Source organism: Pieris brassicae, chromosome 2, assembly GCF_905147105.1.
Source record: "Pieris brassicae chromosome 2, ilPieBrab1.1, whole genome shotgun sequence".
Taxonomy (NCBI): Eukaryota; Metazoa; Arthropoda; class Insecta; order Lepidoptera; family Pieridae; genus Pieris; species Pieris brassicae.
In genome coordinates this window covers 15,046,853-15,070,362 of record NC_059666.1, presented here as the reverse complement: position 1 = coordinate 15,070,362, position 23,510 = coordinate 15,046,853, and the positions used below count along the sequence as shown (strand labels likewise).

Genomic DNA, 23,510 nt, shown 5'->3' with positions numbered 1-23,510 from the left:
AATTTGAGATATTTAAGACAATGCATCTCGTACTCACCTTGTTCCTCCAACATTTCAATACGTTTTCTTTCAATTTCCATTAAACTGTCTAATGTCTTTTTACCCAAAGAATTCATATCAGTATCGCTAGAAAATATTGGAGCATCCATAGTAACTTTAGAGATTCTGTCAATGTCATCTTGCGATGGAATTTTCCCAGAATCATTAATCTTTTGAAAGTCGTTTCTCACGTTCGGTTCGTCACCACAGCTCTTTCTATGCAACACCTTATCCTTATCAATTTTTCTGAAGTCTAAAGTGTTGTGTTTCACATCACCTTCATTCTCTTCTTTGATAGATTCTTTCGTCTTATCTGGTGATAAAGATTTAGCTTTCACATATTTGTTGTCTGTTTGCGGCTTGGCATTTTTAATGTATCTGTTTTTATTTTCATTTTCTTCTTCTTTCCTAGATTCTTTTCTTTTCAACGAATCCTTTTTTATTATTTTTCCTAGGGCCGCAAATGTCGGTATTTTGGACGACGAATTGCTTTTCAGCGGCACGTTTTCTTTTTTCTTTTTAGAGTGTCTTAAACTATTGAACTTGTCCAACGTGTCTACTTCAATGTTGTCGTTATAAAATATATTTTCGTTTAGACTCTGCGACATTACGTCGACTTTATCTTTTTTCTTACTATTCTTTCGTTTGAGAGAATCGAAGTTGCGCTCCCAAAATCCTTTCTTCTCTTTCGAAGTGGAAGACTTAGAAGGACTCTCGAGTTTGTCAGGGTCTATTGGATCAATGTCAGTGACGCGTCGTTCGATATCTACTATCATGGACTGCGACATTTGATCAATAGAGTTAAATTTGTCAGTCAATTGTTTTGTGTGGTCCTCGAAGTTTGAAATTTTGCTCACATCATTGTCATCGCTATCAGAACTTGGGGAATACCCGTATTCACCCGATTTGGCTCTGGTCTGATCAGTATAAAAGGCACTATCAGGTGATTGAGTTCTTTCAATATAATTCAATTTAGATACTATAGGTTTCAATTCCTTTTCTACGTTTTGTACTTTTGAAGTCAACTCTTCAACTTGATTGAGTAATCTCACGTATTCAGCTTGTAGTATTTTGGTTTCTTCGAGCGCAGATGTTAAATTGTTATTAGCTTCTGACTTGAGAGTTAGTATTCTCGTTTTTTGGGCATCGATCTTTTTACTAAGCAGCATTATTTCGTTTTGAAGGTCTTCTCTGTTAGATAACCTATAAAGATATATTTTTATAAAATATATTTATATTACCTTTAACAGGATTTTTATAGGAATTTAGATGATATTTAAAAACCGACTCTTGAAATTCTCATATATTTGGACAAGACAAAAAGTTTGAGCTTTCATAGTATATTCTATAATATAATATACTATATTACCAAAAGTGTAATAAACTTACAGTTCAGATTCTTCCTCTAAATGCTGGAACTCCAAATCTTCGAATATCTTCGTCTCGTTATCAAGTATATCTTGAGCGTTTTGTAGTTCTTCGAGCGTCCCTGCATTTACTTTTAAGTCTTTTTTGATTCTATAAAAGCATAAAAAAACTCATAAGTGTGTAAGATACTTGTAATTAAGTAGTCAATTTCTAAGCCTTAAGATACCTAATCGTATTTGAAGGGATTATCAATAATCAAAAACAAATGAACGTCACCTTTCGACCTTCGCAGTAGCAACCTCTACTCGATCTTTCGTCTCATTTTGTCTTGCCTCTTGTCTCTCTTTCATTTGTTTTATTTCATCCTCTATCTGTCTCGCTTGCTCATTTAAACTAGATTTTTTCTTTTGTTCTATATTAAGTATTGCTATCTCTGAATCGTATTCGCCTTTTATTAGAGCCTTTTCCATTTCCAACTGTAAAAAAATATCAAAGAAATCATTAAAAACATTTTATTATTATCGCTATGCATGATTTATAAGTATTATTATTAGAGTATATATTGAATAATTATGACAAGTAACAACTTAGTTGACTGAAGTCACGTACTGGATGTTTATATCTTATTGAAATATATTTCTAATTATGAACAGCTATTACTCTGTACTAGCTAACAACAGACGGCGTATATTGATAATAGCAGAAGCGATATTAAAAAAAGTAAGAAAAGATAACACAACACAGTAGAGTATTTTTATAAAAACATGTAATCAGCCTTCAGTGCTTTCCAACTCGTAACTATTTTTGTTTTACCGAACATAAAGCCCACCTACTAATACATAAATTAATCGCGGAAGCGGTGAATCTTTTCATACATACCTCTCGTAAAATATCATCTTCTTGCGATCGAATTTCCGACATTTTACATTTAATATCGTGTATTTCAGCCATCAATTTCTTCCTTTCATCTCTCAAACGTTCGTATTTTGATTTTAATTCGTCTACATTATCTTCTAAGACGCTATCTATTGAATCTGCTTCTAAATCTATTTTCCTGACTTCTTCAGTAATATTTTTTATAACATTCTCTCTATTATTCTTTAACTCTTTCTCAAATTGTTCTAATTCGGGAATATCAGCCATTAACTCTTTTTTAACGTCATCGAAACTCTTGTTTTTTGGTAAAGTTTCATTTATGACTTTCGAATATCTAAATTCGATGTCGTTAGACAAATCGGAATCGTCAATCATCGGTATTTCCTCTTCTAGACTCAATTGCTTTTCAATACCCGAACAATTTCTGTCGTTTTGTTTTTCTGCAGGTTGTTCTTGTTTATCTTGAATTTGAGCGTCTAGTGGATTCGTGTTTTTCGGCGGAGGAGTGGGAAATACAAAATATTGCGGCGATGTAATGTTTTTATGAGCGAAAGTTGTTTTTATTCTTGTTCTGGGACTTTGTGTATTCGGTGACTTTGGTTTGAGGTTGTTCCTGAATACATTTTCGTATGGACTTCCTATCGGGGAGTTAAGTAACGAGCCGTTTTGGTTGAGTTTTCTTATCATAAGAGGACTAGAAAGGTTAAGTTGGACATCATCGAACACTGGGATACCGATCTCGTCCATCCTTCCTACGTTTTCGTAGTTTTCATTGATCGTTACTTCCGGAGTGGAAGGATCAACTTGTGAAGTAAAATTTTCGTAAGTTGACAGATTGCGTTGTGGCGGCAGAGATTGGCTCATCACATTGTTCCTGTTATGACTAGTATCAAACCTGAAAGATGTAAAACAAGAATAGAGAAATGTTGGGGCGTTCGAATATAACAGTAGATACACATAAACCAGTGGTAATAAACATGATACATAAACAAGTATATAAATCTCACTTAGGTAACGTAAGTTATTAAGAAAGTAACATGTTTTACTTTGGGTTGGATTATTATAAGTTAACGATATCATAAAGCAAAGCTTTTTCATGACAACCAAGATTAGTATTTTTTTATATTTAGTTTCACAGATAGTACCGAGCTAATATATAGCTAAACCTAAATACATATTAACTAACATGTATCAAATTTGGGAGTAATCATTCAGCTAAAATAAAAAAATCAATGGCACTACAACCTTTTTAGGTCTGGGCATCGGATGTCTGTATCTGTTTCATGATTATTTGTTAATATATTAGACAAATAGGTGATAAGCCTTTTTGGGTCTAAGGCAAGCCAGTTTCCTCACGATGTTTTCCTTCACCGTTCGAGCGAATGTTAAATGCGCACATAGAAAGAAAATCCATTGGTGCACAGCCGGGGATCGAACCTACAACCTCAGGGATGAGAATCGCACGCTGAAGCCACTAGGCTCACACTGCTCTCACTGCCTAATAAAGCCAAGTACCGCTAATGTGTCAAATAGCTGCCGTAGCTGGCACGACAAAGGGAATTCTACTGGCCTAGTGATCTGTCTCTTTAAACTAAACACCATTTTTTATTACGTGTAATAAAGTTTTTTATTTCTTTCTAAACGGGTATTTGACAGTAAGCTTATCAGAAACTGGAAAAATCAAAAAACTTACTTATAATAACCGTCGCTAGTTTGCACGAAGTTGGGATTGTTCATGGCAGCACTTCGTGGGAGGGAACCATTTGTGATGATTTTGTTGTGGGACCGCTTCTCTGTCGGTGTTATTGGCAGCCCTGAAAATACATGTAAATAATTGTGAGGAAACCGGCGAAGTGTCGGGCTCTCAGGGTTGATCATCTACTAATGTACTTCCGCAAGGTATTGTACGCTACTAGATTGAAACTTATATGTTAAGTGAGATGTATGAAAATGATGAGTTGATAGATAGACATTAGGTAAATTTTGTATGAATTATGTTGGTTCTAATAAAAAATAACAGAACAACATGACTGATAATGTATCAGTATATCCTCAATACCATTATCTATGAAAAATATGTTAATCTAATTATCTATTAACAAAATTAGGCCTAATCGAGACAATTTCAGAGGTGTTTATTGAAAATTCAAAGTGGTGTAGCGAAATTGAATAATCCTGTGTCTTGGCCACAGATTACATTAATATTTTCTGACAATTATTTGATCAGAAATAACCTCTAATAGTGATCAGCTAATTCAAATGCACAATGAGGTCAATCTCAAGGCTGAGAATTGCTTGCTTAAACCACTAGGCCAATACTATACTAACAAAATATATATAGTATTGTCTTTTATTAACATAACTTTTACACATTTAAAGAAAACCATTTTTATAATAAAATGTTTTCTTTAAACCAAATATATAATTAATCTTTTTTACCTGACGATATTTGTTTCTCATACTCCGCGCACATGTTAAGAATCTCTTCCAAACGCGCAGTTTCAGCCTCTTTCTGTTCCTCTTCTTTCAGCCTGTCTTGGTACGCCTGCAAAAGTATTTATTCATTTATAAAAATAGGAACATGTTTGGTATACTTCCGGTTCTTAGGTTTTATAAGACTAGAACACACACAAATCTTGCTAAGTTACGTTACTTACTGGTATAACGATGTTATCAAACAAACATTTACATAGTATTTAACTCACCATATTACAAAACATCTTATCAATTTTCCTAATAATGGTATTATAGATTTTACTTTTGGCCTGTATTTCGTTGATTTGTTTATAATTTAGGTCATTACCGACCATTATAACGTTACTATTTTGAATAGGAGCCGATATTTGATTTTTATAACTGGCAAGACTATCCGCCATTTTGATCACTTCCTTTTTCAATTCATCGTAAGAATCCTTAATTTGTCTCTCTAAATTGATTATTTTTGCATCAATTGTAGTTTCATGATCTCTGGTTTCTTTAATATAATGATTTGTCAGTATAGAATTTATTGTTTTGTATATTTTTATATCGTTTCTAAGTTTGTGGACGATTTCCAGTTTATCGTTTACAGAATTCGTTATGTCTATCACTTTAGTTGTATCATGATGTTTTTCTTCAATTGATATTTTTAGTTTTTTCAAAGCTAATGTGTTATTCTTCAGGTTAGTTAAAAAGAGTTTTATAATGCTCTTTTTGGTTGTTTTAGTGTTTGATTTGACAGTCATTTTTGCACTTTAAACTTTAATTTATAAAATCGAACTTTCGTTTAATCGAGTTTTAAATATATTTTTACAGTACGCTTCAATCTGTGACTGATTTAAGAATTATTATATAAGTAACACCATGAAATTATTATTCAATGTTAATATTTGACAGTGTTACCTATATGTAATTCACAATGAATAAAGCACACGCATGAAAAATATTAAATTAGTAGATTTGAGGTAATTAGGTTATTTTTTAGAAACATTCCAATTCATAGCAACATTAAATTTTAACACAAAGCATAATTTTTTTTATAAAAAAATTATTGAAATGCTTGTATTATTAACGACACACTAGGTTATGTTTTTCAAATTTTCACAATCACAAATTTTGGCAATTTTTCTCAACACGACTTCTTTAAAATATACAAAATGGCGCAATGATACTTCAGTCTTATCAAAAACGTATTTTACAATCAGATAAAGCGATTGTTTCCTTCAAGACAATTACCGCAGTTGATTTTAATTAAATCTTATCGTATTTGAGATCGACTTTATTGAGACATTATGATTTATACATATATAATGTCATATGATTATTTCACAGAATTATTTTATTACAATACAATATAGCGTGATTTTTAAGTAAAACTTGAATATCGCCGTTGTAAAAAAAATTACCGTCACATTTTTCGGTTACGTGTCACATTTTCCCGAACGCGCCATTTTTTCTTCTCCCTACTACGGTTGATTCAAAGAGATTCGAAGCCATTAATAACAAAAATATATAATAACGATAACAATGATAGTAATAATTATATTACAATTTATGAAATTCTGTAATAATCTTAGTAGTAATAAGGTAAAATGAAATAATTGTATTATTTGTATTCAGGTCTATGATAATAAAAGTCTTTTGTTAAACTTTTTCTAATTTAACTTTATTTAACCAATTTCTGTAACGTTGCATATAGTAGATCATTTTCCGAAAAATAAGGTCATAAAGAAGTTTCAATTCTTACGTGTGTACACTAGTACACGCTCACTTTTTTTTTAATATATCGATCGACAATTTTACAGTTATGTAAAAGCAAACACGGTTGACTATATATATACTACACGGGTTGTTGTGGTATGTTTCGGAAAAGGGAAGCTCTCAACAAGGTATTTTAAATAACATAGTGCCTAATGGTAAAGATGCCGTTTTGGTGAAAAAACTTTCAGTATCAAACAAAAAATCTTTTATAACATTAGAGTTAATTGCAGAAACAGTATTTCTTTTTAGAATTGTTTGCGAATGAAAAAGTGTTTTCATAAATACTCGGTGATACATTTTGGGTTGTCTAGACGAAACTGCTTTAAGGCTGTAGTAGGCCTATTTGCATCATTTGTCTTATTTTTTTATCATGTTTTGTGTTATTGATGTAAATTAAGTTATTATTATATTATACTGTAATCATTTAGGTAAACTCTAAATACTAAATGTTCTTCAAACCTATCTAAGACTTGAATATGGAATTTAAGATAAAATATTTGCAGTAAGATAAAATGGTGATATCATCCAACAAGACAAACAATGTTTGACTTTCATACATCAACCTAACAATATTCTTTTACATAAATTTTGAACTTTATATACAAAAATAAAAAGAAATTTTAAACAAGAATTGACTACAGACTACCGTTAGTACTTCAGTATAACTTCATAGATTTTAAAAATATATAAATATTTAATATTTTTTACAAATCACGACTTTAACAAAATATTCGCAGTATTGTTTGCCGTGACTTCGGCGTGACTCTCATCCCTGAGGTCGTAGATTCGAACCCCATGTATCAATGGACTTTCTGTCTATGTGTGCATTTATCACTCGCTTGTACGGTGAAAGAGTACATTGTGATGAAACCGGCATGCCTTGGACCCAAGAAGTTGACGGCGTGTCTGAGGCACAGAAGGCTAAATGTAGATGATGTAAAAGATCACGAAAATCTGAGGCCCAGATCCAAAAGGTTGTAGCGTTGGTAATAGTCGCATAAAGACAATATTAAAGTAAGAAAACACTTTTTAAACGGATTGATGCTATGTATTACTATTGTAAACTTATAACTATTTACATAATTTTAATTTTTTTTCCGACGTTTCGCGTGATTTACAGCGTGCGTACAACGCATACGTACAACGTACGCTGTAAAGCAATTTAAAAAGTGTTTTCTTAATGTGTAAAAGCTATGTTAACAAAAGACAATAATATTAAATTGTATAATATAAATATTGTAAGTACCTGTTTTCTCTTAGTCTCCGCTTCAAAGCTTCTCTCATAACCGTAATTCGAATAAACTGGTGAATACTGAGGATTCCGATCGAAACTAGAAGAAATATTTAAATCACAGACACGAGCGTATTCATTTCTCCCATCATTTGAAACATCTACACCGATTTCGTTGATTTTATAATCTTGGTTACTTTTGTATGCCTCTTGGGGGCTTTCGTATGCGTCCTGAGGGTTCTTGTAGGCCTCTGGGGGATTTCGGTATGTTTCGTGTGTATTTTTGTATGGTTCTTGGGGATTTCGATATTGTTCTTGAGAAGCATACGTTTCCTGGAATTTTTGTGTATCTTGGAGATTGTTGCGTATTTTGGGACTGTTGTATGGATCCTGCTTGAATTGGTTATGAAACGAGTCTTGATAGCTTTTATACTCATTTGTTTGGTAGTTGTTCGGATTATTATAGTAATTTTTATATGGATCTGATTTCTTTTCATTTTTCTCAATATCCTGTCGCCGATCTACATTTATTTTACCATAAATGTGATTATCGGGTCGACTCTGTTGGTCGTTATTGACTTTTTTCACTCTTTCCGTCTTTGTGTCATCGATATTACGGACCATGTTATCAATTTTTGCCTTACGTATTGCAACATTCGCGTAGGAACAATTCTTTGGATCCAAACTATTGTTTTCGTTAAGGACAAGCATTTTTTGTTCTTGCTTTACTTTACACATATAATTTGGTATATTCCGACCGCCTAACACGTCTTTTGCGGGTGTATTCACTGTTAAGGAGTTTGAACTGAAGACTTTTGGCGATATTTCATTTTCGTTGTTTGTGTAGAATTGACTTCGACCTATTTTATGTTGTTTTGCGTAATATTCGAACTTCGATACTTTAGCCATAATACTACCCATTTTCGGTCTGGTTTCTTGTTCTGAATCTGACGTGTCGTCTTTGTAGGGCTTTTTGGGGACGGTCGGTGGTTTCCTTCTGGACATTTCTTTGAGGGTCATGTCTAGTTCTTTATCGAGTTGTGTGAGCGAGTTGTCCTTGTAGGATTTACTAAGATTGGTGTTCTGGTAACATTGATTGGAGTCATGGTTAACATATCCTGGAATTAAACAATACACTTTTGAATAATGTGAAATATACATTTTTTAAATGCAGGAGCTTTACACTCCTCTTTTTTATTTTGGAATCGGTTACAAAGGGAAGTAGAGTTTTCAAATAAGTGATAGTCACTGTCAGATGAAACTTAAAAATAATAAAAGAAGAATTTTCATGCATCCTTTTTAATTGTTAATTCTTGTTGAAAACATCTACTTTATATCACCGTGCAATATTATTCCTGTATTCAAATTAAACGTATATAAACTTTAAAAAAAAATAGGTTAGACCATTTCATCACCGACTTCTTCAAATACAATAATATAGCTACGTAATGTTGAACTCGGAATTACCTGCCGGCAAGCACTGCTCGTTCGGTTGGAACTGTATAGGCGCCATCGACACATGTCCTGAAGGGAGAACAGACTTCATCAGCTTTGCTTCCTCCGGATGATTGAAGCGTAGGTAGTTCGACCTGCCTATAGTCAGCATACTGCCTGGAATTATATGGAATTTGATTAGCACATTTCAATTAAAATAATATTCATAGCAATACCCAAGAACGGCCTATAATAGAATAATGTAGCAATCATTAATCGATTTGTAAGACAAGTGATAAGCCTTCTGTCAATTATAGTTTCACCAGCATTGAACTCTAGACTGAGGTTAATAACAATAAAAAAATATGTATAATATAATATGGCGTAAAAAACTTTCGGTACTCTTTTAAAATATCAAATGATCATACAAAATGGCAAATAGTAATAATTAAAGCCCCGTTTATACATTTTTTTCTTGCTATCACAGTATATTAGCTTCGTTAAGTAGGTATCGTTAATAGGAACACCTTCATGGGTGAAGGCTCCTCAATAATTTCCAAATATCTATCTATCTTTACCATAGCTAGCTTTCTCCATCCTTCTAACCTTTTTGGGGCGCCCTTTTCATCTTCCCTTTGGTCGTTTAAATATAGTCTTTCAAGTTGTCGTCAAGATCGAGGTAATGTAGAATTGAAGTATATTAATCAAATACGTTAGGCGTTAAGGTGTCTTTAAACTGCAGTAATATACACATTCTACAGAATGATATATTGGTTTATGGTTACAGCTTCTATTTATAAAATATTTTATATATATCATCAAACAGTTAAACAATGTTTCTGAGAAAAATAAGATATATCGCGCCTATAAAGGCAATTTTTTTTTCATTCAACAGGAAGTGGAGAAGGAGCAGGAAGACAAGAGGCTCATCTGATGTTAAGTGATACCGCCACCCTTAGACACTCTCAAGTGCGTTGCCGACCTTCGAATCGAAAGTCGAATGGGTTTGAAAATACTTCAGTGGGCGGCTGGTTCCACATAGTGGAGGTGCGCGGAAAAATCTGTCTTATAAAACGCTCAGTTCTGGAACGTCGGACGTCGAGGTGATACTGGTGAAATTTTGTATTCTGCCTCGACGTCTGATTGATGAAACTCAGCTGCAGGTACTAATACGAACAACTCCTGTGAACACTCTCCATGGTAAAAGGTAAAACAGTGTCAGCAAATGCTTTTTTGTAGTGTTGTAGGTACGTATATAGTACCAATAATTTGTCATACTATTAATCTATTTATTTTTAGCACATATTTCGACGTGAAACAACTGTATGTCTAGCACATAAGTACTGTTTGATAAAGGTGTAGTGCCTTGGACGCTCACACAATCACTTACTCACTCCCACACACTTAAGGTCTTACACATTACTTTATTTGAATATATTTAACATAAAGAAGAATTTATTTTAAAACATATTTTCATTTATAACTTATATTCCTTCAGTTTTAAACATGTACGACGGTAGAACTGTTTTGGATACCTACAACACGGTGGCTTCCTAGGGGGAGAACTACTTCGTCCATTAACTAATCACTTAGAACCATTTCGTCACATGAATATACCAATATATTCAGACTAACAAACTTTACCTTGCGATAGCCGAGTCGGTTTGTCAACTGGCAGCCCATCCAACAGCGTGCTACCACTAACAGGGTACAGTGTGACCACGCCGTGGGAGTTTTCCACACGACAATGAATGCTGGCAACACCGGTACCCACCACGTATATGTCGCACGTGGGATCCGAGCCAATTGTGACACGACCTGGAAAAAAGTATTATTATTTTAAGTCACCTTATAAATACAAAAATAATATTAGGTCCTTACATATGAAATTGGCGTTTTGTCTACTGGCCACTTTGACCTCAAATATCTCCTCTTTGGTTAGGAATTTCAAATTCAAATTTGTCCAGCTATTTACTCATGTATTTGTGCTTCGATGACCGTCATTCATTTGTTTTTTTCTGTTTGCGTCACTCATTTTACAAAATGGAAAACTTAAAGTATCGCATTATTTACGAGTACGAGTTCCGCCGTGGCACTAGTGCTGCGGGTGACGACTCGAAGATGATGATGTGTATGTCGGTCATGTTGCAAAAGAAAACACAGTTCGTTTTTGGTTCCAACGTTTTCGTTCTGGAAATTTCGACCCGCAGAACAAGCCCCGTGGACGGCCTGAGACCCAAGTTGATAATGAAGTATTGAAGGCTATTGTGGAAGCGGATCCATCGCAAACCACGTCCGAGTTAGCAGCAGGCTGCAGTGTTAGTGATAAAACTGTTTTAATTCACTTAAAGCAAATTGGGAAGATTAAAAAGCTTGAAAGGTGGGTACCTCACGAATTGACTGAAGCGAACCGGCAAAAGCGCGTCGACTGCTGCGTTACATTACTGAACCGGCACAATAATGAAGGTATTTTAAACCGAATCATTACCTGTGATGAAAGATGGATTCTTTACGATAATCGGAAGCGCTCAGCGCAATGGTTAGATCCTGGCCAGCCAGCCAAATCCTGCCCCAAGCGAAAATTAACCCCAAAAAGTTACTTGTAAGCGTTTGGTGGACTAGTGCCGGTATTGGTCATTGCAGTTTTCTCAAATCTGGCCAGACTATTACGGCTGATGTCTATTGTCAGCAATTGCAAATCCTACTACTTAATGCACAACAGACGGCTACAAAATTAGAAGAGCTTCAATTGGAATGTCTAAGATATCCTCCGTACTCCCCGGACCTTGCTCCAACAGATTACCATTTTTTTCGAAATTTGGACTTCTTGCAAGGGAAAAAAATTAACTCTGATGGGGCAGTCCAAATCGCCTTCACGGATTTTATTGATTCCCATCCGACTGGTTTTTTAGTAAAGGAACTACCTATGAGATGGCAAAAGTGCATATAAAACAATGGTTCATACTTTGATTAATTAAAAATATTATATTTAAAAATATTCGACTTTTTGTTCCTCCCATACAAAACGCCAATTTCATATGTAAGGACCTAATATAATGCTTCGCAGTTGACAGTTCATAAAAATATCTGTCTACATACAACTACAGTCCACTTGTTAACAAAAAAGGGGCACTAAAACTCTTTTAGATATAGGCCTCAGTTTTATGTATTTATTTAATTTTTACTTATTCACACTTCGTTACATTTATACAAAAACAAATAACATAATTCATAAAAATTATATGAGAAACAACGGGCGGCCTTATCGCTAACAAGCTATCTCTTCCAGTCAGGGAAAAAATAAAGAAATAAATAGGATGTGCAAGAAGTGCACAATCAAAATTATAAAAAAAATTATTGAACCTTAATCCAAAATAATACAAAAAAACGATGCAATTCAAATGAATAAGAAATACAAGAATTACAAAAGTCACGATTGAGCAGGATAGGATATGGTTAAGATAAGTTTATGCAAGCCAATTGTATGGAACCGGGAAGCCTAAGAAGGATGAGCTGTGAGATGGAATTTGCAATAAAAATCTATTGGAGCGAAACATAGCTATAATGACCTGAGAATTTGAATTCATTTTTAAGATAAGTATTGTATATGTTTCGTGTTCATTTGTTTTGTCTGTGCCTGAAAAAAGCCGTCGATTTTTTAGGTCTAAGGCATGGAACTCCCCACAATGTTTTCCTTCATCGACCATTCCAACTGAGATTCAAACCGGCGACATCAGGGATAATATCAATAATGATTACGATGTAAAGGAATGAGACAGAACAGTGCAAGCGTATTGTTAAAGACTTATTTGGTTTCTACGAATAAGAGGTAAGATTTTTATTGCTAACAGTAATACTGAAAAAAATCTGAGATTTTTTGATGATTATACCTTGTTTTATAGGATGAAGAGTGACTGCAGTGCTGAGCCTTCCAGTTCCCAGACTGACCAAGTGCGGCGTGTTGGTTGCGACCCTGAAATATATAACATTTTATTTAACATAACAGTAATTATAATCGCCAATTTTATGTGTGTGTGAGAGTACTAAATGATTAGCTTAGTAAAATAAGTAAAATAAATCTCAACACAGACAATATACGCGTTTAAAATGTGATGGAAAACAATATTATGCATTCTAGTTCAATTTTTTCCATAAAAAAATCAATGGCGCTACAACCTTTTTAGCTCTGGGCCTCAGATTTCTGTATCTGTTTCATGATCATTTGTAAATCGAATAGGAATAGTAGGTGATCAGCCTTCTGTGACTGACGCACACTGGCGACTTTTTGGGTCTAAGGCAAGCCGGTTTCCTCATGATGTTTTCCTTCACCGTTTGAGCTAATGTTAAATGCGCACATAGAAAGAAAATTAATTGGTGCACAGCCTAGGATCGAACCTACGACCTCAGAGATAATCGTCGCACGCTGTAGCCACTAGGCCAACACTGCTCAATTTTTTTTCCATTTCACTTAAAATTTTCATAAATTATTTTCATTAAACATTTATATAGTCTTGTATCAGTATTGCTATGACCTTCCTAAGTTTATAAAATAAACGACACTACACAAAAACACGTAAATTAGAACACAATGCAAATATAAAAAAAAAACAATGGCGCAACCTTTTAGATCAGATTTCTGTATCTGTTCGTGATCATTTGTTTTTTGTAATAGGCAAGTAGGTGTGCCTTCTGTGCCTGACAAACGCCGTTGTAAGTGGATTTAATGCATGGCATTCCTAAATATCACCTTTACAATTGGTGCAAAGCCGGGGTTCAAACGACCTCGGGTATGAGAGTTGCACGCTGAAGCCACTAGGCCAACAATCCTTATGCGATAAAAATGCTTTCCGCCAATAAATTGACGATATTCATTTATTCAAATAAATTTCAACACTAGAGCTTTTCAGAGTAAGAGCCACGCACAAGCCATTGCAGTTACTGTTTATTGCAGACGCACTAAAATAGCTACTTCCCGTGATGCAGTGTCTACAATCAGATCTAGGAACGAGGTCGAAGACCGCTTACTTAATTGTATTTAGTCTACGCTATTTGCCCATGATTCATATTACAAGTCATGCCCGCGGCTTTTCTCGTTGTTAGAAAGTCTGGGCAAGGTCTGGGAAGAAAGATTGGGTAAATAAACAGTTAACTTGATGGGAAATTTAGATTTTTACGAATTAAAATCCAAATAATGTTTTGCGGCATACATTATGTTTAAGGACTGATAACTCATCCCTGGCATCAGTTTTCAATCAAACAACATCTATCATATAGGCCATCGATATACTATTCGTAAAACCACCAAAACATTATTATATAATTAAAAAAAATAATAAACGCGCCACAACCTTTGTAGGACTGGGTGACAGATTTCTGTATCTTTTTCATGATCATTTGTCAATTTAGGCAAGTAGGTGATCAGCCTCCTGGACCTGACGTACGCCGTCGACTTTTTGGATCTAAGGCATGCCGGTTTCCTCACAATGTTTTTGTCACCATTCGTGATGATGTTAAATGCGCACAGAGAAACAAAGTCCAATGTTGCACAGCCGGGGATTGAAAGAACGACCTCAGGGATAGGAGTCGCAAGCTGTAACGCCACTTGTTGTGTTTTAGATTCTCACCTGATTATCCAGGGTTTTTGGTAGAAAGTTGACCGAAAATATCGCACATATTTATGAATTTAATATCTCTATGTTAAATTCTTGTAACAAACATAAATTATAATTATGTTATGAGTTTATCCACTGATACAACAATTTATGTAAACGTATATCTATATGATATTAGGTCAATTCCCTATTGTGTTGTTAATCTATCAATTGAAAAGGGCTTGCATTCTTCATAGTAATCAAATAATGCAATTTACCGCTACCGCTCGAGTTGTATATTACTCGTTATAGATATTGTAGTCAAAAGTCCTTTCTTATTGAGGATTGAAGGGTTGGGAACGTATACAAAAATAACTCGTCATAGTGAGTTGTTTCATTCTCGAAATAATATTCGTACACGTATTTTAAATCTATATAATAAGGAGTATACAAGCCTTTCGAAGCTTTGCCGTCTTTCGAAGGAAATCAGCCAATCGAATGAACTTTTAAGATGACATTAAAACGCACACTCAAGCAATAAACACGCATTTCCACACCAATAAATGATCAGTAAATGAGTTAGTGCATAATGTTCTTTGTATGGTATAATCCGCTTTGGCTATATCTTTATTGTAAATATTATTATAAATTGTAAATATTATCTTCAGAAAAAAGCTGTCGATCAATAAACTGCTAAATAAATAACGTTTTCTTCTGGATAAACTGGATAAATGTAACATTATAGCCAAGGCTACAAAAAATGTATAGTGCCCAGAGTTAGTCGTGTCTAACATAGATATTTACCTCCTGGGGGATGCGTAAACGCATTTCTTGCATGGTTAAAACAACAATATAAAAGCATAAAATAAAATAATATTGTGTTTTTTTTTTAAATTTGGCGATCTAAAATGAACTCTTGATGAGTATAAGTTCAGTTTTTTTTAATACAGGCCAATTAAGAAACACCAAATTCCACTATACGTTTTGTATGTAATATCAGAACTATATCGGGAGCGACGCGACACTTTCCGGTGCGCAGACGCAGCCGGCATGATTTATCGCTTTAACTTCACCTGTGGCTAAATATATCTAAGCAATTGTATTTGTGAACGCTGTTATACCTTATACAATTTTACTTACATAGCCAAACTATCGAACAGCGTTTTCTTGTATTAGTATATTATAAGCATTTTAACTAGGTATTTACTTCAGCAGTATTTAAGAAAAAGAATAATCGGAATTATACATAATTAATATTGAATCAAACCACATTCTCTTAATAGTCAAGTAAAAATGTGCAAAATAAGCGAAGGGATATTTATCGGAGTTCGCGAAACCTGAACTGCAAAAATAGATTCGCTGGAAGCCAGCGTAAGGGACGAGGAACACGTTTTATAGATAGCGATAATATACAATTGCAAGGTACATCTGTACATCTGTTCGACGAGGTTTCTAAAACCATTAATTATTTATTAGTGACTATATTACCGATACAAATTGTAATATTTTAAATTCTGGTAACTATTAGAGCGGAGTACCCTGATGTACAGGTCTCCATAGATTTAGTTCAGGGGCTCCAATACCTGCTAAAACAATGAAACTTGTTGTTAAATAAAGAAATTTGAAAATTACTGATAGTTAGGGTCGAAGAAAGTGGCATTTGTTTGTCTTTATTACTTGAATGTAATTAGAACTTTAGATGTGTGTATTAAGGTTTAAAATTTGATAAAAGTTATTAAATAAGCCAATTGAGACAATGATACTTTTGAGTTTAATAATTGGAAAGAGAATCTATATATTATGATATTGTATGTTGTATATATATATATATATATATATATATTCTATATCTATTTGACTAAGGGTCCTTCAAGAAAAGATGGTACCAATTCTTGAAAGGCCGGCAACGCACTTGCGAGCCTTCTGGCAATGTGAGTGTCTATGGGCGGCGGTATCGCTTCACATCAGGTGAGCCTCTTTGCCTGCTATTACATTAAAAAAAAACTGATAGTTTCTAGTGCCGGCCACAGCGCGTCTCTAGGCAAGATGGAGTCGTAGTCACCCAGTCACTATAATCATGCTTGTAAACGTCAAGTTTTTACGTATTATTAAGATTCTTAAATTACACAAATACCTACATATATTTTGATAAAACAGGATCAAACGATTAAACTCCAAGATTAGACAAACGAAGACAATTTACAATTTCGACTAATCCGTTACCGTATTATGTCACGTGACGTCGTATAAAAATCAATATTTTATATAAAAAAATCATGTATTTTTTAAAAATTAATATATATTTACATATTATTTTACATAATGCTTAATTGCTAAGCCATGTTTTTACAGATTATTCAATTAAAAACTTCAAAACTATTGTGTTGCTGTGTTTAATGGGTCGAATGCACCAATGTACAAACGTGATAGGGGAAGCCAATAGACTTCGCTGAACTGGTCACCTAAAGATAATGGGAGAGGATCGGAGTATCAAGAAAGCATAATATCTGCGTATAGCACTGAACCGTGGGCCAGCTCAGATGTCGCTGGAAAGATACTGTGGAGAGGGACGTGACCAAACTCCAAGTGGATGATAGGGAAGCAGAATAAAAATCATTAAAGATGGCATTCTCTTGTCTCGTCGTCAGCCATGTCTCACTTTGGTCGTTGCGCCGGCGGAGTAACAAAATATACAAAATTTTGTCATTGCTATCATAGTGCCAGCTATGTTATATTATTTTATAACTTGGCTATGTCTCCAATGTCTCGTTATAAAACAAGCAAAAATAACTAGGGTGTAAGATTTATTTATAGAAAGTAAGTACTATTGTTAGCAGGTTGTATGACAAGGGTTTAATACTGAAACCGGATCCGAGAAATCAGCTTAACGTAAAGTCACGCGATTTGAATTCCTCAAGGGACTTTGTATTTTGGTATTGTAATTGCTTCTTTAGCTTCATAGTAAGCATTTGTCGTCTTTTGTTTACTAATAAATTTGTCGATAAATTTATTAGTATCAAGGACTTGATATTGATGAATACGTTTTTACGTATTTGAAATATATCTATAATATTTTTAACAACGTGGTTTATAGGTTAACTTAAAACTTTACAAAAATGCAAATAACCAGACTTATACGTAACATACAATATCATAATATAATTAGAATAGATTCTCTTTCCAATTATTAAACTCAAAAGTATCATTGTCTCAATTAATTTATAACTTTTATCAAATTTTAAACCTTAATACACACACCTAAAGTTCTAATTACATTCAAGTAATAAAGACAAACAAATACCACATTCTTCGACCACGTGCAGTTTACAATTAATTATTTTTCTCTTATGCAACAGAATTACAAAATTTTTAATCATTAGGAAAGTAATGAGTGAGAATTATTTCGACATCTAGAACGTATGATATTTTCTAAAAACTTGTGTTAGTTTACAACATAACTACAGATTATAAGTAGCTTTAAGGACATAGTCTATTGGATTCTCGCCTTTGCACCTAAGTGCAATACTCAATCGTACGAGTAGAAAACCCAAATCCTATACTGAAATATCGAGGCGTGGATGCAGTGATGCCAACTCCTACAGAATGATCCCTCTAGAACCAACTTCAAATACCAGTAATTATGAGTTAAAAACCTTAACTTTGTGTTGTGCACTCGGTTTCAGAGCTATTTTCAAATATGCATCAAAAATAAATTCACGCAAAATAGTATGAAATTTCGAGCTTGGTATTACAACTTTATGATATTTCAGTTATAGCCACGCTTGGAGTTTATATTAAGTTAAGTTTGTTGTTTGGGTTCTAGGCCTTATATAAATTGTATAGAACCGTGCGTTATTAAAGAAGAAGAAAAAATTATACCATACAAGATTTTTTCTTTTTAAAAATCACCTAACAAAAAGGTACCTCTTCAATTCCCCCATATTTTAACTCTTAAGTTGGCATCACTGCATGCTTATCACCAATGCAGAAATCTATGGTCAAGAATGGCTCTCGGAAGATGGGAGTTGTAGAAAGCGTTGTAACGCTACAGATTATTTATATTAATTTATATCCCAACCAACATTATATATTGTAATACATACTTGAAAAAATGTATGCCTTAGCTTGGGAAAGATCCCGTTTCAATATTCTGATGAACTCAAACATGCATCGTAAAATACCAATTACAAGTAATATTTTTAAACCACACATTAACGAATTAGGGTTAACGAAAACGTTTGGAGCGTGAACTTTGATCCTTTTTGATCTTTGCCAGATGTTAAATAACTGTATGAGTTACGGTGCATATAGGGATGTAATAATTATACAGTTAAAAATGACTAGTTGTTTATATAAGATATTTTTACGGTGCCATAGATATTTTAAATATATGAAATATTTTCCCCTATGTTTTTTCAGTCTATGATCCTAGTTAATACAATTTCAAAAAAACAATTTTTTTAAACTGTATATGTTCGTGCGTATACTACCAAAATCACTCGCTCGCAGAGGGCTCAACTTTACAAAATTTAATTCGTCGTTAAATTGAGGGACGTTACGTAGAGTTTACACTGTAGACTTACTGACAATATACCGACGTCTTTGGAAACAAACACCGACCACACCACATTCTACACAACGCAAACTTACATATAAGCTACACAAAAAACGCACTCTCATCGCCCAATGCTTTTTCTCCTTCAGAGACCCTTTCATCTTTAACAACTTTCTTAAAAACAAAATTTTCACTAACGATTCAAAACTTTATACATTAATTAACAATGTTACGCAACATCCTCTCAACACATTCTAGAAGTTCTAAGCCTAACCCGAAAGTATTAACAACAGTAGTTTAACTATAAAATTGTAAGTTGAATTTATTTATTAGTTCAAAAACAACGTGATGCACAAAAGTATACAAGAAAATATGACATCACAAAATTTACACACTTACACATAAACATCAATTATATTAGAACATAAGCAAGTAAGTCAGGAAAAAATTAAACAAACAACCACAAAATAAAAAAACAAAAAATAAATATAATCCTCAACCTCGTTAAGAGCTTGATAAACAAAGTTGCGGTAAGTTGAAAGATTGTTGTAAAATAAATCAATTAATTACATCAAGTGCCAAAAATCATTAATATGTCAAATGTCCACGACACAGGGAATCCTAGTGTAGTTTCCTAGTTCCCTTGATTTATTAAAAACGTCAATATCAGATGTTTTTTTCCCCTAATTAGTTCTATTCAATAAGAGACTTCACTGATGAACAATGCATCTTACGCAATCCTATTATCATCGAAGACAAACTGCGTATAATATTGAATAACAAACAATTCTCATTCGCTCGCTGTTACACATAATCGCTGAAGCTAAACGTTACAACTAGAGTTACCTAGCTCCAGTTACCTTAGTATAGTGACCATAATTTCTAGGCCTAAAAAAACTTTTACTCAACGTAATTTTGCTTGTATTTTTTTCGAATTACTTCAATACTCATAAATAGAGTGAAGCTAGTTCACTGAAATTCAGTCGCAAAACGCACGAAATACGGTGCTATTTCTAATGATTCTTTTTCCAATTGAGTAGTATTCTAGGGACACCTACTTATAATAAAAACAAAACGTCCTAACTAATATTGTAAATGATATATTCCATGAACGCGATAGTATATTAGTATATTGTTTATTGTATACTACCTGTGTCTGCTGTAAACTACTTGTTCTGTAGCCTGAATCTTTACTCGAAAGACATATATTTAAACAATATTGACAAGTACAGTCACACCTGGATAAGTGAGAACTGTGTAAGCGAGAAAACTCTATTAATAAGAGTATTTACCAGGTCCCATCATTTTACCCTCCCAAAACCTCCATGACTGATAAATATAAAACCCGTATAAGTCACAGTCATTTGTCACGCGTGAACCTCTATAAGAGAGTTTGATACTCACCTATACCTCTATAAGCGAAAGTTGAACGCGTTTAACTTTTGACATATTCTTAAATTTTATGGGGCCCTTATTTAATTCAAATCAAATGTGCATCTGTTATTGTTTTGTTATTACCTATAGTTCGAGGAACTCATTATTTTCAAAAGCGAAATGTTTGTCAAGCTTAAACAGCAATTGCTTAAAGGCATTGAAGAAGCTTCACTATAAATATGCGGCGGTTGATCAATCCATATGAGATAGAATTTATTAACTTGAAAAACAATACTTGTTATAATATTAATTCGATTAAAAAACTATGTTCAGCTACTATTTTAATAAATATGTTATACCTATACATATATGTTTTTTGTTTCTAATTACGTCATAATGGCTGTATTTTTATAGACCTCTATAAGTGAGACAGACCCCTTCTGTAACTCTGTAAGGTAGAAACCCGGGTTAGTGAGAAACCTCTATAAGAGAAAAAGCGATCGCGGTACCTTTAGCTCTCTCTTATCCAGGTTTGACTGTAATTTCGTTTTTTAAACATTTAATTTTTTTTTGCATCACATTGCATTCTCCCTACATATCCACCAGTGGGATCCTATACTAACAAAATGACACTAAAGCAAGCACAACCAAATTAACAGACACTTGCAGTCACGTCAATGAATAAATTCCTTATACGAAATGTGTCGGATAAAATCAGAAAAACTATAAAATGTATGAGATCACCGTGTGCGTAACATATTACGACCCCGCGTCAAATAATAACAATAGAACAAAAAATAAACTTGATACCCGTGTTGCTGCAACCTTCACCCCGGCTTCTAGAATAAAAACGCACAATTTCTCGTCAATTGTTACGTTACATATTAGCGATACAAGGTACAAGTACAAAGAGTATAACAAATAAAATTACAATTATATACTAAGTACCTAAATTTTAACAGTTTTGTCTTTTACCGTACTATAATTACTATCTTATGTAATTTTTTTTCATTTTTTTTCTTCTTTACTCACAGTGGTTGCCTGGAAGAGATCGCTCGAAAGCGATAAGGCCGCCAGTTGCCCTCCCTTTGATTTAATTATGTTCCATTTTTTTATTGTAGTGTAACGAAGTGTTAATAAATAAAAAATAATAAATATTTTAGGGTCAAAGAATAATCTGGGTCAATCCAGTGAGAATAACAAACATGGTTACCCTATAGAGACCTAGGATTCCTAGGCATCTAGTTTCACTGGTCGTAACGAGATCAGTCAATTGAGATTGTGTGATAATCTGCGGTATTGACGTTTATATTAGCTACTGTTCTGTGGTTTTGTTTGAAAATTAAGATAAACCGACTTTTGTTTTGTGTATATTCTTCACTTTTAAAAAACGATATTAGTAAAATAATAATCGTTATATGACAACCAGTTAGCCGGAGCGAACATAACCTTATAACAGGATTCTTAAAAAAAATCTTCAATAATTTCAACTCACTTCGGCACTAAGACTTTTATATTTTAACGGTCAAAACAGGTCTCAACAGTAAAATCAGTTGTATACATATCAGTTCTTTGGTATCTGACTCAGGGTGATCATTTCGCGAAATATAATCTTATCGTCAAATAAACATCCGACTCGTCCTTGTAATAAGGAAGTTCAAAATCTTACGTATGCAACCTATATAAATAAAAATCACAAAATATGTTGCAAAGAAACTCGAAGACGGCTGGAACAATTCGAGTATTTTTTATTTATTGGAAAAATTACACAGAAAATCTAAGTAAGCAAAACAATATTAAGGCAAAACGAAGTTCTTTCTTTTTTGTATGTAATCTCGCTGTTGGCTTTTACAGCTCAGCTTGGGTGTTTTGGCGAGATTATCTCGTCCGAAGTTCGCGGGGCCTAATTCAACATACAATCAATTTTATAGTAACTAATTTCCAATTCAAACAACTTCCGCATTTTTTATGCAGTATCATGTTTTCAATTGTTACGTTGTTATAAATAACTATTTTTAACCGGCTTCAAAGATACCGAACATTTTTGTGTATAACCATACCTTTAGATACTAATTATATTATGAATAATTTAGTTTATAACTTTTAATTCTCTTAGTACAAGACTAATAAATAAATAAGAAATATTTTTATTTAAAACCTTTAGTCGCTTTTGTAGGTTAAATATTTCTTCTTTCTTTCTAATGTATGATATCTTGGTAAATTTCGACATTGATAAAAGTCACTTTTAGATATACAGGCGTTTAACAAAAAGTGTTTATTTATTAACTATGATTTTTGCAGCAATTTCCCACAATTTCATAGAATAGAAAGCTCCGCTGACCGACTGTGTCATTGCTTCAAAACAAACAATCGTGACTCAAGCGATTACGCACTTTCACTGGAACGCGTTATCCGAAGAGATTGAATTCGTGGCCCGCATTTCAAAATCTAGAACTGGGATCAATCTAAAACATTTGTACAGCTCGCAAGCCAGCGGACTGTAAAATGTGTGGTTATTTGTATATGTTTTAAATGTCAGTCTCTGTCAGCATCTGTACACTAGATAACTAAATATATGAGAGGGTGAGATGTGAGAACCTAGCAACCTTATAGCTCCCTAAGTCCTCTAGATGTACCTTAACATATAAATAGTGAATTTATAAATAAGTACGGAATGCCTTTACCAAAAGACCTAAGGTAATAGATGTAGCCCTAGGGGAAGGATCAAAGGTTCAACAAGGTGGTGGAATTATCTCAAAGCTATCGGGCAAGCTCCCCACGATAATTAAGGGCTTGAAAGAGA

General features: G+C 33.6%; 1 protein-coding gene across 2 annotated transcripts in view; it reads right to left on the bottom strand.

The window, feature by feature from the left end:
• Nucleotides 1–23,510, bottom strand: part of LOC123720772 (major antigen) — a 67,763-nt gene that overhangs the window by 17,632 nt on the left and 26,621 nt on the right. For both annotated transcript variants that reach the window (XM_045677532.1, XM_045677533.1), the window contains exons 3-12: nucleotides 13,078–13,160; nucleotides 10,832–11,005; nucleotides 9,221–9,364; nucleotides 7,769–8,871; nucleotides 4,723–4,828; nucleotides 3,977–4,097; nucleotides 2,287–3,178; nucleotides 1,684–1,883; nucleotides 1,429–1,557; nucleotides 38–1,242 (exon numbers count right to left, since the gene is read on the bottom strand). In XM_045677532.1, the coding sequence (XP_045533488.1) occupies nucleotides 38–1,242; nucleotides 1,429–1,557; nucleotides 1,684–1,883; nucleotides 2,287–3,178; nucleotides 3,977–4,097; nucleotides 4,723–4,828; nucleotides 7,769–8,871; nucleotides 9,221–9,364; nucleotides 10,832–11,005; nucleotides 13,078–13,160 (4,157 nt within the window). The remainder of the gene's footprint in view (nucleotides 1–37; nucleotides 1,243–1,428; nucleotides 1,558–1,683; nucleotides 1,884–2,286; nucleotides 3,179–3,976; nucleotides 4,098–4,722; nucleotides 4,829–7,768; nucleotides 8,872–9,220; nucleotides 9,365–10,831; nucleotides 11,006–13,077; nucleotides 13,161–23,510) is intronic.